General features: G+C 51.4%; 1 protein-coding gene across 1 annotated transcript in view; it reads left to right on the top strand.

Annotated features, from left to right (window-relative positions):
* CEP164 (centrosomal protein 164) overlaps positions 1-13,857 on the top strand; it is a 77,245-nt gene extending 63,388 nt beyond the window's left edge. The window contains exons 13-27 of the mRNA XM_023739959.1: positions 910-1,119; positions 4,893-5,024; positions 5,107-5,323; positions 6,488-6,565; positions 6,777-6,908; positions 7,295-7,417; positions 8,548-8,691; positions 9,118-9,201; positions 9,345-9,413; positions 9,774-9,949; positions 10,736-10,859; positions 11,102-11,169; positions 11,637-11,844; positions 12,906-13,013; positions 13,673-13,857. Coding sequence (XP_023595727.1) covers positions 910-1,119; positions 4,893-5,024; positions 5,107-5,323; positions 6,488-6,565; positions 6,777-6,908; positions 7,295-7,417; positions 8,548-8,691; positions 9,118-9,201; positions 9,345-9,413; positions 9,774-9,949; positions 10,736-10,859; positions 11,102-11,169; positions 11,637-11,844; positions 12,906-13,013; positions 13,673-13,801 — 2,002 coding nt within the window. The 3' untranslated portion in view covers positions 13,802-13,857. The remainder of the gene's footprint in view (positions 1-909; positions 1,120-4,892; positions 5,025-5,106; positions 5,324-6,487; positions 6,566-6,776; positions 6,909-7,294; positions 7,418-8,547; positions 8,692-9,117; positions 9,202-9,344; positions 9,414-9,773; positions 9,950-10,735; positions 10,860-11,101; positions 11,170-11,636; positions 11,845-12,905; positions 13,014-13,672) is intronic.
* Positions 13,858-15,141: the final 1,284 nt, after the last annotated feature.

The following is a 15,141-nucleotide window of genomic DNA, read 5'->3' as shown; positions in this document are numbered from 1 at the left end:
TTACTCAGAATGTTCTCAGGGTTTTTCTTTGGGTAGTTCCTTCAAGCACCAGAGTACAAATAATGTAACAGTCCTCATTACTTTGTAGACATCTTTTTAACCAAAACGGTTATTCCTTATCTTTCCCTCCACCTAATTCAATCCAGGTTAGGTCTGAATTACTCTTACGCGTTTCCAGACATTGATTCTACCCTAGTGGGCGAAAATGTGCCATCATTGGGAGATATGGAACCATGGCCCTCCTGCTGAGCTCTTGCTACTCTCTTTGGCTTAGGGCAGGGTGTCCTGCCTGGCTTCCTTGGCAGTGTGGGAGAAGAGTTTCCTGTGTCTGGACCACAGGCAGGAAAGTGCAGGGACTCTGGCCTATTCTAGGACTCGGTGCTAGGAGACAAGCTGCTGCTTCTCCCGCTGGCTCATATGAATTGCCTCTGTTCAGTATGGTAGGCTGAGAGCAGCCTCTGGGTATGATTCCCAAATTGCTATCATGAGCCTCAAGTAGCACGCAGAACCATAGTGGGGAGATAGAAACAGGGCCATGAGCCATTCTGGGGAAGAATCCATCAGGGACAGACCTTCACTCACTCCCTACTGCTGTCATATCTCGAGCCACAGCTTCCAGGATTTGACCTCAGGCTAAAACCTACCAGGTCTTCTCAGAGCCTGTGATGGGCCGCCCTTCTCCCTAGGCTCTGGGGGACTTAGGCAGCTACAGTGGGGCTTGTCCTTAGGAACAAATGAGAAGCAGCCTTCCTGCCTGCCATTGGTGACCAAACTTGCATATGTGCCTCCAGACTGTAGAGCCCACATTAAGACTTCACACTTGATGTTCTCTATCTGTGTAAACACTTGGTGCCGAAAGGTAAGTGGATGTTAAAACTGCGGTGCTGTGCTGTTTTCTACCCTTGGAAGGCGGTCCAAAGAGCCTGCGGCTCCCCCAACGGAGCTCTCAGAAGCTGCTCTAAAGACCATGGAAGAGGCAGTGGCACAAGAACTGGAGCAAGACCAGAAGCAGCTGCTGGAATTGAGGCAAGAGAAGATACAGCAACTACGGGAGAAGCTGTGGCAGGAGGAGGAAGAGGAGATCCTCCAGCTTCACCAGCAGAAAGAGAAGTCTCTCAGGTCCTGCTCCTCCCCTTAGGCAAACTCCTCGGGGCCTCACAGTCACATGGGAGAGTGAGGGACATCCTCTTCCCACCCTGGAGACCACTGTGTGGCCCGTGGCCCAACCAAGACTGCTCAGTGCCAGAGGAATGGGATATCGGGCCAGAGCACGTGCCGTTTTGTGTTTCAGGAGGGAGCTGGGAGACATGATAGTAATCAGAGTTGTTGTTAGATGCCATCGAATCGGTTCCGGCTCATAGTGACCCTGTGTACAACAGAACGAAACACTGCCCAGTCCTGTGCTATCCTCACAATCATTATATTTGAGCCCATTGTTGCAGCCACTGGGTCAGTCCATCTTGTTGAGGGTCTTCCTCTTTTTCGGTGACCCTCTACTTTACCAAGCAGGATGTCCTTCTCTAGGGACTGGTCCCTCCTGATAACATGTCTAAAGTATGTGAGATGAAGTCTCACCATCCTTGCTTCTAAGGAGCATTCTGGCTGTGCTTCTTCCAAGACAGATTTGTTCATTCTTTGGCAGTCCATAGTATATTCAGTATTCTTTGCCAGCACATAATTCAAAATCATCCATTCTTCTTCGGTCTTCCCTATTCATTGTCCAGCTTTTGCATGCGTAAGAAGTGATTGAAAATACTATGCCTTGGGACAGGGACACCTTAGTCCTCAAAGTGATATCTTTACTTTTTAACACTTTAAAGGAGCCCTGGAGGTACAGTGGTTAAGTGCTGGGCTGCTAACCAAAAGGTTGGCAGTTCCAACCCACCAGTTGCTCCGAGGGAGAAAGTTGTCCTAAAGGGTCACTATGAGTCAGAATTGACTTGATGGCAACAGGTTTGGAGTAATGGGAGTAACTTTTTTTGAGAGATTACACTGATCCATGGGCTTTACATATATTAATTTGTTTAGTCCTCAGAACAACTCTATGAGGTATTATTATCAGCCCCATTTTATAGAATCTATAATGTAGACAAAGAAACTGAGCCACAGGAAAGTTAAGTAACTTGTCCAAGGTGTCATAGCTAAAAAGAAATAGCCAGGATTAACCCAGGCAGTTTGTTTCTGGAGCCTGTTTTCTTTTTTAAATAATATTTTATTGTATTTTCAGTGAGGGTTTACACAGCAGTTTAGGTTCTCATTCAACCGTTTCTACACAGATTGTTCAGTGACATTGGTTACATTCTTTGCAATGCATGAATAGCGTCAGTATTTCTGTTCTGGTTGTTCTGTTTCTGTTAATCTAGTTTCCCTGTCCCCTTACATTCTTGTCTTTGTTTTAAAGCAGTTGTTGACCGTTTGGTCTCATATAGACAGTTTTTTAAAAGAGCACATTGTCACTGTTGATATTCTTTATTTTGTGAACTAATCTTTTGTTTAGCTAAAAGGTGTCCTCAGAAGCTAATTTTGGTTCAAGGTTTAAGCGTATCACAGGGCAATAGTCTTGGAGAGTCTTCCAGTCTCAACCGGTCCAGTAAGTCTGTTTTTTGTCTTTTTTTTTAAGTAGGAATATGAGGTTCTGTTCCATATTTTTCTCTCATTTTATCAGGGTCCATCTATTGTGTCATTGGTCAGAATGGTCAGTAGTAGTAGTTGGGTACCATCTGGCTCTTCCAGTCTCAGGGTAGATAAGGCTGTGATTCATGTAGACTATTGATCGCATAGACTAGTTTCATCTTTCAGTCTTTGGTTTCCTTCTTTTTCTTTTGCTCCAGACGAGTTGAGACCAATAGTTGTATCTTAGATGACCGTGGAGCCAGTTTTCTTAACCACTTCATTATCCTCTAAAGGAGGGAGCTCTCTTGGGAGTTGCTGCCCCGTTGGAATCCTGTGAGATTGTTGGGACCACATTATACAGTGTGAGGTGCTCTTGACCAGGAGCTAGAACCTTCTATTTCAGCTCCAACTTTTTGCATAGCTGGCCTTAGATAAGCCACTTAAGCCTGGTCTGGGCCTGTGTGATATGATTGTGTGTTTATGTGTAAAAAAAGTTAGAGGTTTATTAAAGAAAAATGCAGTCTGGGGCTAGTATAGTGGCTCCACAGGGTCATCAGGGACCCATTCTCCTTTAATCTCTCTGCTCTGCCATCTTTAATGCTGGTTTTCACTCTCAGGTTTTCTTTATGGTCCAGTATAGCTGCTGCAGCTCCAGCCATCTTGTCTGTCTCCAGGCAGGAAGAATAGAGGTAGAGTACAAAAAAGAGGTACCTTCCAGCTCAGTCAGTCTCTTTTAAAGGAGTTTTCCTGGAAGCATTACTCAAGAACTTCTGCTCATATCTCATTGCTTACCCCTAATTGCAAAGGAGAGTTGGAAATGTAGTCCCTTAGCTGGGCCTATTTATCCAGCAGAATAAAATCAGGGTTCTGTTACTAAGGAAAAAAGGGAGACTGGATATTGAGAAGGTAATAAGCAATCTCTATCATGGTCCAAGGATGGTAAAGGTGCTACAAAAAGGTGTTAATGCACTTCATTTACTTGGCAGTTTAACTCAAGACTAAATCTTGTCTTCTTGGATGGAACTTCTAAGAGTAGTAGAGAATTATTTTTATATCATACTTTTCAAAGAAACTGTCTTCCTAATCATGCTTGTGTTAGGTGTGAGTTCCCTGAGGGGGCAGCATATATCTCTTGGTGGTGTGGGGCTGTGTAAGGAGTTAGCTGAGAAGAGCAATGGTTTGTGTAAGCCGTGGGATGTCATTGTGGGGTGAGATGGTCACTTTTGCTGGTTTGTAGGAGCCCTGGTGGTGCAACAGTTAAGTGCTTGGCTGCTAACTGAAAGGTTAGTGGTTTGAACCCACCCAGCGACTCTAATGGGAGAAAGATCTGACAATCTACACCCATAAAGATTATAGCCTAGAAAACCCCATGGGATCACTATGCATCGAAATCAACTAGACGGCACCTAACAGCAACAATATAGATAAGATACCCCGTATGTAGAGTCAAGGCTTCCTATAGTTTGAGGCTGAGTGATACCATTCAAATTCAACAAACGTTTATTGAACACCTACTTGATGTCAATTACTTTGCTCAGCCCCTGGGATATTACATTTTTTAAGACAAGATTCTTTCTTGGAGAAGCTCCCAGACTTGCAAGGACAACAGACATACACAAGATTAATTATGATGCAGTGTGTTGCATGGTACAGAGCAGTATGGGATAAGAGAGGTCCACATGTAAGTGTGATGGGAAGGGAAAGGCTAATTGACTAACCTGGAGGGATTGGAAAGACTTCCTAGAGAGGAGGTGGCATTTGAGCTGGGTGTTGAATGATGAATATGTGTCCATCAGGAAGAAAAGGGATTCTAGTAGAGGGACCAACATGAACAAAGGCCAAGAGGCATGGAAGAGTGTGGGATTTGGAGACAGAAACTCATCTGATGTGGCTAGAGTGAAGTCTGTTGGGTGGGGAGTGGAAGCATATAGAACCAGAGTCAGATTGGGGTCAGATAGTGTCAGTCCTCGAGTGGTTGCCATGCTGAGACAAACCATAGGCAGAGGGGAGCCTTTGGAAGGAATGCTTTTCTGGGATCAAGCAGCCTGCAATGTTCTTCCTGTGGCAAAGAGTACAGGTAAAGTTCATGACCCCTTCTTTACCCTGGGGTGTTGTGATAGACAGCATGGACCCGGAGGCTGAGGTGAGACCCATCTTGACGACTGAAGAAGCTTCACAGACAGGCTATAGCACTGAGAGGCTGAGAACCAGGGATTATGACTAGAAGAGGAAGATGTCTGTGGTCCCGCAAACAAACTCGCCTCTCCTTAACCTCTCAGTTCCCTGAAGGAGCAGCTGCAGAAAGCCACTGAGGAGGAGGAGGCTCGGTTGAGAGAAGAGGAAAGCCAGAAGCTGTCCCGGCTTCGAGCCCAGGTCCAGGCCAGGGCAGAAGCAGATAGAGACCAGATGAGGTGAGGGTGACCTGTGAGCTGCCCAGTCCTGTGGGGTTGACCCCGAGTGCAAAGGCCCACCCCTTCCGTTCTGTCTTCCCAGGGCCGAACAAGAGGCTTCCCTGCAGAGGCTGAGAGAAGAGTTGGAGTCTCTACAGAAGGCCAAGAGGGCCAGCTTAGAACAGAAGAACAGGCAAATGCTAGAGCAACTCAAGGAGGAGATGGAGGCTTTGGAGAAGAGAGAGCAGGCTGCCCTGAGAGCTGAGAAGGAGGAGGCTCTGCAGCAGCGGAGGGAACAACTGGAAGCGGAGAGGAAAGAAGTAAGCAAGTCGAATGGGACTTCACACTCTGCCATGTCTCTCGGCTGCCTGAGCAGGGACTGTGTGCCGAGGAAGAGGCTGGGCCAGCCTCGGGTGTGCAGGGTTGGAAGCCAGGCAGAGAATGGGTGTCACACACAGACAGGCACAGGAGACAGTGAGCTGACTGTCTGTGGCCCATTACTCCACATGGACCTGACTTGTCTCAGGGAAATGCCAGCCCTGGTCTCCACGGCAGAGCGGAGAATGCCGCAGGGAGCAGAGGGTCCCTTCCAGGCCTGGTCTCCACGGCAGAGCGGAGAATGCTGCAGGGGGCAGAGGGTCCCTTCCAGGCCTGGTCTCCACGGCAGAGCGGAGAATGCCGCAGGGGGCAGAGGGTCCCTTCCAGGCCTGGGCTGGGCTGGCAGCAGTCGCTGGTGTGGCCTGTGGCAGTGAAGCCATTAGAGGTTTGAGGAGAAATGTCCTGTGGATTTGAGAAGATTTCACAACTGATAGCACTTAAACCAGTCCAGAGGTCTCGAGACAAAGGTGCTGTATCCTGCCCTGCCCCTGAGGGGCAGCTGAGATGGCCTTTCATCTCCTCCCTTCTCTTTCCTGTCTTAGAGTGAGAGGTTAGCACACTTTTTTAAAAGAGTTTTTTCTCCTTTGCCATTACCCCCTCTCCCTCCAGTCAGATAGTCTGTCTCCAGGTCAGATTCTGAAATAAGTAACAATCAGGCCACATAGAAGTTTCTTATTGTTGGTGAGGGGTGGAGGTTTTCTTAGATGCTTCAGCTATCAGACAAGGAAAAACACAGCAAATCACAGAGAAAACCTCACTGTACTGCAAGTGCTTGAAGAGACTGAGCTGAAACCTCCAACCCTGCCAGCCGTGGGTCTTATTTATAGTCATGAACGTCTTCAGTGTACCCGTGGCCTAGCCCAGAGGCAAGGGGATGTAAGCAGTGACCTGAGGCTTGCTGGCCTCCCCTGCATCTCTGGCCTTCGTGTTCCTGTTCGCTTGCCAGTTGCAGACTTCAGGGACTGAATTCTTTCAGAGGAATACCCTTGGTCCCTTAGCTCAAGGTGGGCTGGGGATGGTCTTCCTGGCTCCTCCTTCCCCTACACTCAGTACCTGGCCAGCCTTCCCTGCCCTGCTTCCTTCACAGGCCCTTTCTTGCTCCCCAGGCTGTGGCCGTGCTGGAGAGGGAGCACAGTGCTGAGCTGGAGCAGCTCCGTTCCTCGTTGGAGGCCAAGCACAGAGAGGTGAGATGCAGCCAGCCCTGACCCCACAAGGCAGAGCCTCAAGACCCTCTTCAGGGCTGGTCAGTAGAACTCACCCCATCCCTGGTCCCTAGGGAGGGAGCCTCCCTCTCCCTCCAGGGGTTGGATGCCAGGTGCCTGGGAAGTGAGTCCCCCATGGCAGCTCTCCAGTGCTCTTTGGGGGTCACATTCCTCTGTGCTGGGGCCTCCTCAGGTGGTTTGCGGCCTCCAGAAGAAGATAGAGGAAGCTCAATGGAAAGAGGTGGTCCAGCTGCAGGACAGCCTTGGGCAGGTGGAGCAGAGAGCTCATCAGAAAGTTCATCAAGTGACTGAGTACGAGCAAGAGGTGAATGCTGGTCTGTTTCTTCAGCATTGGCGTGTACCTGTGTGGGCCCTCTTACGGTCTGTTGAGCTCTCTGGCCTGTGTCTTCCAGTTTTCTCTGGATGGCCCAGTGGGGATTAGAACCTCTGGTTCCATTCTGATGCCTCAGTTCCCTGGAGGCCTGGTACTTCTTCACCCCCATACCCCTGTGTGTGTGTGGAGGGGGTGTTGGGGCTGTATGTTCTGGTGTCATGTATATGTGATGTGTATATGGTGGTATGTCCAGGGGAAGGGTATTGGGGAGGTGTGTGCATGTTACATGTGTGTGTGAGACCTTCAAGTGCATCGGGCCCCCACGTGCTGGTCTGCCATCAGTCCTGCATGCTGCAGCCCTGCTGTCTGCCCTGCAGCTTAGTGGCCTCCTGAGAGAGAAGCGTCAGGAGGTGGAAAGGGAGCACGAGAGGAGGATGGACAAGATGAAGGAGGAGCATCAGCAAGTGTTGGCAGAGACCAGGGAGCAGTATGAAGCTGAGGTGACTTGGCTACATGCTTGGCACACACCCCCAGGGGTCCATCCAAGCTGGCTGGGCGGGCAGGGGAAGGGGACGGGCTGTGGTCAGGGATTGTGGTAGGCCTCTCTGGTATTGTGTAGTGGTAAAGTCATTTCTTGCCTTTTCTCTAAAACATTAGAACAACCTCCCCCTTATGAGGGGTGGTTCCTCTCCATCATGCAGGGTGCACTTTGATTTTTTAATAACAATCATAGCTGACATATACTGAGTGACTTATACTTACTGTGTGCCTGACGCACTGTTCTAAGCTCCTTATATGTATTAACTCGTCAGTCCTTACAATAACCTTGGGTGGTAGGTGAGGAAACTGAGACTTGAGGAATTTAAGTAACTTTGCCAAGGCCACACCCAGCTGGTAAGTGGAGGAGCTAGGATTTAAGCCCAAGCTATGTGCATCCAGAGCTGCAGTTTTAACCATTCTAATACCACGCGACCAGTGTTAATAGAAATTTCAGGACACCAAGAAATAGGCAAGAGCCATGCAACCCTTAGATATTACCTGCACTGTCTTCAACCCTTGAAGCTTCAATTACTTGAGTGGACCCCAGCTGGCTTGTTCACATTGGGGGTGACCAATGGGTAGGTTGAGGGGTGGACTTTAGCCCACAGCTGAGTCTATGACGGGAACCTAGGCTACTACTCCAGTAACTGGGATGGGGAACCCAGACTCTTTCTACAGTCTTTCCCAGGGCAGAAATAACTGGCCCGTGATGAAATTTAGTCACATCCCTACGCAAACCAATTATGGCCTTGCCGAGGAATAGTGATCATCATTTATTAATGACATCTCTTCCCCTGAGGAGGAGAAATTGGACATGATGAAACAGTAGGAGTATCAGGCTCCCAGAGGGGGACTTCCTCATGACATCTGACCAGCATCTGCTTCAGCTGCAGAGATGAGGGGTTCAGGCTTTCTGGGGGCTAGGACTGTGCTATCCTTGACGCCCTCCTCCTCTTCTTGAAGTACTGGCCCTAGGGAGCTGGTGGTATCCCTGATCTTATTGACCTAAGGTTGCAGGGAGTGGAACTGTGAATTTAGGGCCTGAGGGGGGCCACTGTGTTTCTCACTGGGAGCCCCACCCTCTTGGCAGGAGCGGAAGCAGCGGGCTGAACTCCTGAGGCACCTGACTGGAGAGCTGGAGCGCCTGCGAAGGGCCCATGAGCGCGAGCTGGAGACGACCAGGCAGGAGCAGGACAGGCAGCTTGAGGACTTGCGGCGCCGGCACCGGGAGCAGGTGCGGGGCGCTGGACAGACACTGGGGCTGGGGGTGGTGGTGGGAGTGGGGAGTGGCTCACACATTTCCATGAGGCAGGATGGGGTTGGACAGCTTCTCCGGATTGGGGTCTCTCACTGGCCCTCTCCAGGCTGGGCATCTTTACTCCTTTATTTTCTGGGTCAGGGACCATCCCCAGTATTAGAAGAGGAGGCTGGCCCCTAGTAAGGCCTTGGAGTTGGTGTCTTTGCTTCTCCTTGTACCCACTGGTGAAAACAGGGCGTGGTGTTTTCCTGGGAGGTCTCGGGAAATTGACAGGAAACTTGAGCCCAGATCGGAGGTCGTGGTATGGTGTGGTGCGTTCAGGAACCCTTCCCTGTCCCCTCAGCTAATGCCTTGCACCCTTTCTACACTTGTGCCTTTCTCTCCACCTATGTTTCTGTGCAGGAAAGGAAACTTCAAGATTTAGAGGTGGAACTTGAAACCAGAACTAAAGATATCAAGGCCAGATTGGCTCAGCTGGACGTCCAGGTGAGGGAGTAGGGTAAAGAATAGGATCTACAGGTGTCCTTGACCTTGGAGTCATAGCCCCCCAGGAGAGCGCAGGCCTTCCTGACCTTCAGACCTGGGCCTGGAGATAGCCACAGGGCCCTACACCTTCCTTCCCACCACAGGAGGAGACTGCCCGCAAGGGGAAGCAGCAGCTCCTGGATGTGCAGAGGCAGGTTGCTCTGAAAAGCGAGGTTTGTCTGCCACTCTTGGCCTCCCTCCTTCGCTTTCCCTCCATCCCCCTTCTTTTCCTCTCTCGCTGCCTCTTCCTCTCCCTGATCCAGCCCCCCGCACCGCCACCACCTTTTGTTCGCCTAATCTGTCCAGGGCATCGGGATTCCAAACTCTGTTGGCCAGTGTTCCACAAATAGGGCCCCTGTGTAGAACCCCCCTTGGGAAGTGGGACTGTAGGGGAAAGACGGTGACCTGCAGACCTCTACTTTTAGAAACAGTGATCACAGTGTGTCTGGGCTTCCCTATCCCCTAGTGATGCCTGCTCCCTGTCTGCACCTCACTGTGTCTCCGGGTGCTTCTCTCTTTCCTTCTGCCCCCAGGAAGCCACAGCCACCCAACAGCACCTGGAGGAGGCAAAGAAGGAGCACACCTACCTGTTGGAGTCAAACCGGCAGCTCCAAAGAGTCCTCGATGAGCTTCGAGCCCGCAAGTTGGAGTTGGAGTCCCAAGTGGAACTGCTGCAGACCCAGAGTCAGAGACTGCGGAAACGCCTCAGGTGTGTGGCAGCTCTGCCCTCAGCTTGCCGACCCAGGCCAACTCTTGCCTGCCCTCTGGTTGCTGTGCATAGGCCCGTCTAATCACAGCCCAATCAACAGGTCCAGGTGGAGGCCCTGACTTGGGAGCCGGGCAGAGGGGCTTGTCTGCTGCATTTGGTAGGGACCAGGGGGTGTTATGGAGCCCTGGTGGCACAGTGGTTAAGAGCTACAGCTAGCTGGTAACCAAAAGATCGGCAGTTCGAATCCACCAGCCAGTCCTTGGAAACCCTATGGAGCATTCTACTCTGTCCTATAGGGTCACTATGAGTCGAAATCGACTCAACAGCAATAGGTTTGTATTTTTTTTGGTTTGAGGGGTGTTGAAAGGAGCCCTGATGGCACAGTGGTTAAGCGCTTGGCTGCTAACCGAAAGGTTGGTGATTCGAACCCTCTAGCTGGTCTGAGGGAGAAAGATGTGGCAATCTGCTTCTGTAAAGATTTACAGCCTTGGAAACCCTATGGGACAGTTCTACTCTGTCCTATAGGGTTGCTATGAGTTGGAATCCACTCGACAGCAGTGGGTTTGAGGGGGTGTTAAGAGGCTGTGAAAAGCAGGAGAGTCCCTGGTTCTACCATCATGCCCAGCCCCATCTCAGGGACTTTGACTGGAGTGAAGGGTTGGAGCTGTTCTGCTCTCATCCTGAGATCAGCACTTGAAGCCAACCCCAGGAGTCCCAGCAGTGTGCTGTCTGGCCTGCTCCATCATGTGACCCTGTTCCCCCATCCGCATCCTGCTTCTACCACAGCGGCCTGGAGGCTGAAGCTCAGAAGAAGCAGGACAGGTTGAACGAGTCGGCAGTAGAGAGTAATGCTTCCCCATGCTTCGAGCCGGACCTACACGTTGAGGACCTGAGGAAATCCCTTGGGACAGTGAGCTGCTCAGGGCGACTGGGCTTGGGAGTGGGACAAGGCATCAGGAGGGGGTGATGAGGCCGGTTCTGTGTCTGTGGGACCTTGGCCTCCCTGTTCTTATTGTTCCCAGCCCCCCACCTCCACCAGTCAAACAATATCTCTAAGAGAACGGTACCTGGCAGCTGGCAGGGCTGTTTCTGTGTTTTGCTTCTGAATGCTTTTGCTGCACTCAGTGGGTCTTTTTTACTGTATGTCCTTAGAACCAGACCAAAGAGGTATCCTCTTCTCTCTCCCAGAGCAAGGAGGAGACCGACTTATCCTTGGACAGGTGAGTTCCAACAGCTGATTTGTGGTTGAGGATGCCCTGAAGGCATGAGAGAATGCTGCATCCCAGAGTTGGGGGTGCTGGTACAAGTGACAGCAGTCACAGTGGGGCTTGGTTCTGGGAATGGGGCCCCAGGGGGCTGAGGGATCGTCTCTGGTCAGCCACAAAGCTGTCCACTGGGGTTCGTGGGTGGCATGCTGCTGTCTGCTGACCTCTGGTTGAGGGTCAGTCTGATGGGCCCGTCTGGCCTTCTGTTTACAGGCCTCAGGCACGATCCCTTTCAGGGTCAGGGTGGAGGACTGTTAGCGCAGCTCTCCACACACTGCAGGTGTTGAACAGTGGCCTCTTAACACGCTGCCTAGCCCAGCCGCTCCTGTGCCTGCACAGGGCAGACATGTGCTGGAAAACTGGTTCCTAGAGTCTTTTGTGTTCTCTCTCCAATTTCTCTGTCCTGGCTTGCCCTCCCACAGTGTCCGGCACTACCTGTCTGCTGAGGGGATAGCCCTCCGTAGCGCCAAGGAGTTCCTGGTGCGGCAGACACGCTCCATGCGGAGGCGGCAGACGGCTCTGAAGGCCGCCCAGCAGCACTGGTGCCATGAGCTAGCCAGTGCTCCAGAGGCAGCCAAAGACCCGTCAGGCACCAGGGTTCTGGAAGATGTGCGCAAGAACCTGGAGGAGGTCAGGAGCTTCTGGGGGAGACTGCAGCCCTGCACGGGTCGGGGAAGGCCTGGGAGAGTCAGGGGACTCTCGCCTTTGGGCTCTCCCTCAATTGATCATTCTAGGGACTTCATGAGAGTGGTCACATGGGCCCTGGGTCACTGGACAGGAGTTGTCTTGGGAGATTGGATGGGCAATATAGGATATCTCCATGAGGATAGAAGTACCTTATGAACATTTCCATGGCAATGCACAGTATGCAGAGCACTTTCTCTAATCATAAATCATTTGATCTTCACAACAACCATACAGGATGTGCAAGGTAGTATTATTCTTCTCATCTTCTAGGTGAAGAGTACAACTAAGGTTTTTAAAGCTTCAAGTCCAGTGCTTTGCTTTACCATTCCATCATGCTAAGGAATCCATTTATCTGTAAAAATCTTTTGAACACACCCAGCAAAAGACTGAGTTACTTCTCTGTTTTAATTAATTAGACCTGATAGCCAAATTTGCAGTGAAGAGGCAGAGACTTCGTGATCATTATTCATTGGGATCACAGATCTTCATACTGTTTGAAGGTCTTGGCCGGGTAGGCTCTCTTGGATCATGCGCAGTCCCTTAGTATTCTGGTAGTACTCAAAGCTGTTGAGGGTGCTGGCCCCTACGGCTGGCTTAGGGGCAGCAGAGGACAAGAGGCTAGTACAAACAGTGGGGCAGACTTCCCAAGGGTGTATAAATGCCACCACTTTTCCTCCCCCAGGTCCTGCTTAACCCTTTATGATGAGGATGATGAAGATAGTAATGGTAGTTGGGGAACAGGAATAATAATAACAACTATTTGGTTAACAGTAAACATTGGAAGATTTATTAGGTGTGAGCATGGTGTGAAGCATATAACATACTTTATCTCATTTAATTCTGACAACCCTCTGAAAAGTAGTATTTCTCTTTTATTGATGAGAAACCAGACTGAGAGGTTAAGTAATTTGGTTCAGATCACACAGGCAGCCGGTGGCGGAGCTGGGACTCCAGGGTCTGTGTGGTGAGTTGCCACGTTTCTCTGCCTTCCTCCCTGAGTGCAGGAGACCAAGCACCTGGATGAGATGAAGTCTGCCATGCGGAAAAGTCAGGACCTGCTGAAGAAGAAAGAGGAGAAGCTGAATCAGCTGGAGTCTTCTCTTCAGGAAGAGGTGCAGCTCTGGGGACACATAGCCAGGGTCCATGTCCCCCCTCTTCTGTTCCTGGGATTTGGTTGGGTTCTCTGGTCCCACATGAGGGGGATCTGGGCCTCTAGGATTGGGGTCTGGGCTGGTGAAAATGGCAGTGACTTCAGCTCTGAGTTTGCTGAGCACTCTGGGTTTGGATATCTGTGCTGAATGGTTGTGAGCACACTCAGAGCCTCTTTCTGAAGGTTTTTGGGAAAGGGGGACTGGCTCCCAACCTTACCCCATCATGGTACCCTAGGAGAGGTGTGACCAGGGTGCTGGGAATAGCCATGCATAGTGGGTTTCTCCACCCTTTGTGCACTTTCCCCTGGAGGCCTGAGGCTAAGATGTGACAGGAGGAAGCTCAGGTGGAGAGACAGTGCAGGGAGAGTTTATTGGGAGGGGAGGACGGGGTCTGTCTGGGCTAGGCGACCTGTTGCCTGTATCGCACGTAGCTGAGTTCTCTTAACCTCTTCTCCCTCCACCCCCTGCAGGGAAGCCTGCATGACGTGCCTTCCCAGGGTGCTTTGTGAAACTTCGGGCCCCAGAAGAACCTCTTCACCAAGTCCTCATTGCCCACACATCATAAGGGCACTGGGGCGCACAGGAAGTGTCAGTAATAACTGCTTCCTTCTACCCATCAGGCCTCAGATGAAGACACTCTGAGAGGAGCCTCCACCAAGAAGGTGGTGACCTTTGACCTCAGCGACATGGAAGACATGAGCAGCGAAAGTTCTGAATCTTCCCCCCTGCCTCAGAGTGAGTGGTGGTAGCAGCAGGGATGTGAGGCAGGGGTGAGGACTACCATACCCACAGAGGTATAGGGATGTGGGGAAGAGAGGTACGCTCCCCTTCCCTTAGCCCTGCGGAGGTCTCTGAGCCAGTGTCTGCCCACTGCCTGACACGGAGTAAGTGCTTGGGAAGGAGTAAATCCATCTGGGTTTGCCTGACACAGGGCTAGGGGGCTTAAGGAAAGCCTCTTGGCACCGTGGAGCACTTTACTAAGAGAAATGTCACTCTTGGCCTTTTCCCTTCCAGTGCCACCTTTTGGGAGGCTGTGCTCCTTCTGCTGCCCTGGCCTGCAAGTGGGCAGAAGGGCCCCTCTCTGCTTCCTTCTCTCCAGGGTCCTGGGCCCCCTCCCCAGGACCTCACCCTGGAGAGCCTCTTTCCTGTGGCCAGCTTCCAGTCTGCACTGTCTGGAGCACAGGAGCCCTGCCATCCCCCACCGTCCCCATCAAGGCCAAGGGGCTGTGGCTGGAGGAACCGGGAAGGGCAGGGCAGGGGTGAGTAGGGTGCTGCAGTGCCAGCTGGGTCTGGAGTCCTTCCCTACCATCTGCCTCTTGCCTTTCAGTCAAGCTGACCCCAAGTCCCACCTTCCCCAACAAGATCCACTACTTGAGCAGTTCCCTGCAGCGGATCAGCAGCGAGCTGAACGGTGTCCTCAGCATGCTGGGCAGCCTCAACACTCAGCCCCTGCCACCGCTCTTCACTTCAACACCAGCAAAGTTCTCTCCCCTGGCCTCCAAGGGCACCCCTGTTCCCACCTACCCCTCCCTGCCCAGGGTCCCAGCCCCGGCCCCTGATACACCCATGTCTACCCGGTGGGCCTGGGACCCGGGGCTGGGCCCTAGGCTCTCCTCCTCTGTGGCTCAAACAGTGGACGACTTCCTGGTGGAGAAGTGGCGCAAGTATTTTCCAAGTAAGCCTCCTTACGGGCTGTGCACAGTTCCAGCTAATCCTTCCCGCCTTTCTTCTCTTCCTTTTTTTCCTCCCTCCGTTGCCTATCCCCCACTCTGCCAGCTGTGGCATGGTCCCTTGGTCCATGGTCCATGTACTCTGCCTGTGGGTCCCTGGTGAACAAGACCTTGCTGGTTGTCCTGCAGCCAGAGGTTCTCTGGGGTCAGGATGGTTCTCCTGGAGCCTGAGCTGACTGAGGCCTGGGCTATGGATTCTTGAGCTTGGCAGAACCTTGAAGGTCATTGTTGTCATCGTCATAATAGCTACCATCTTGTGCAATGTGTTATGGGCCAGGCATTTTATATACGTTTTTTTATTTAGTCCTTATAATAACCTTCTGAGGTAGTCATCATTTACCCCCACTTTACAGATGAGG

Source organism: Trichechus manatus, unplaced genomic scaffold, assembly GCF_000243295.1.
Source record: "Trichechus manatus latirostris isolate Lorelei unplaced genomic scaffold, TriManLat1.0 scaffold00143, whole genome shotgun sequence".
Classification (NCBI taxonomy): Eukaryota; Metazoa; Chordata; class Mammalia; order Sirenia; family Trichechidae; genus Trichechus; species Trichechus manatus.
This window is presented reverse-complemented; position numbering and strand designations above follow the sequence as displayed.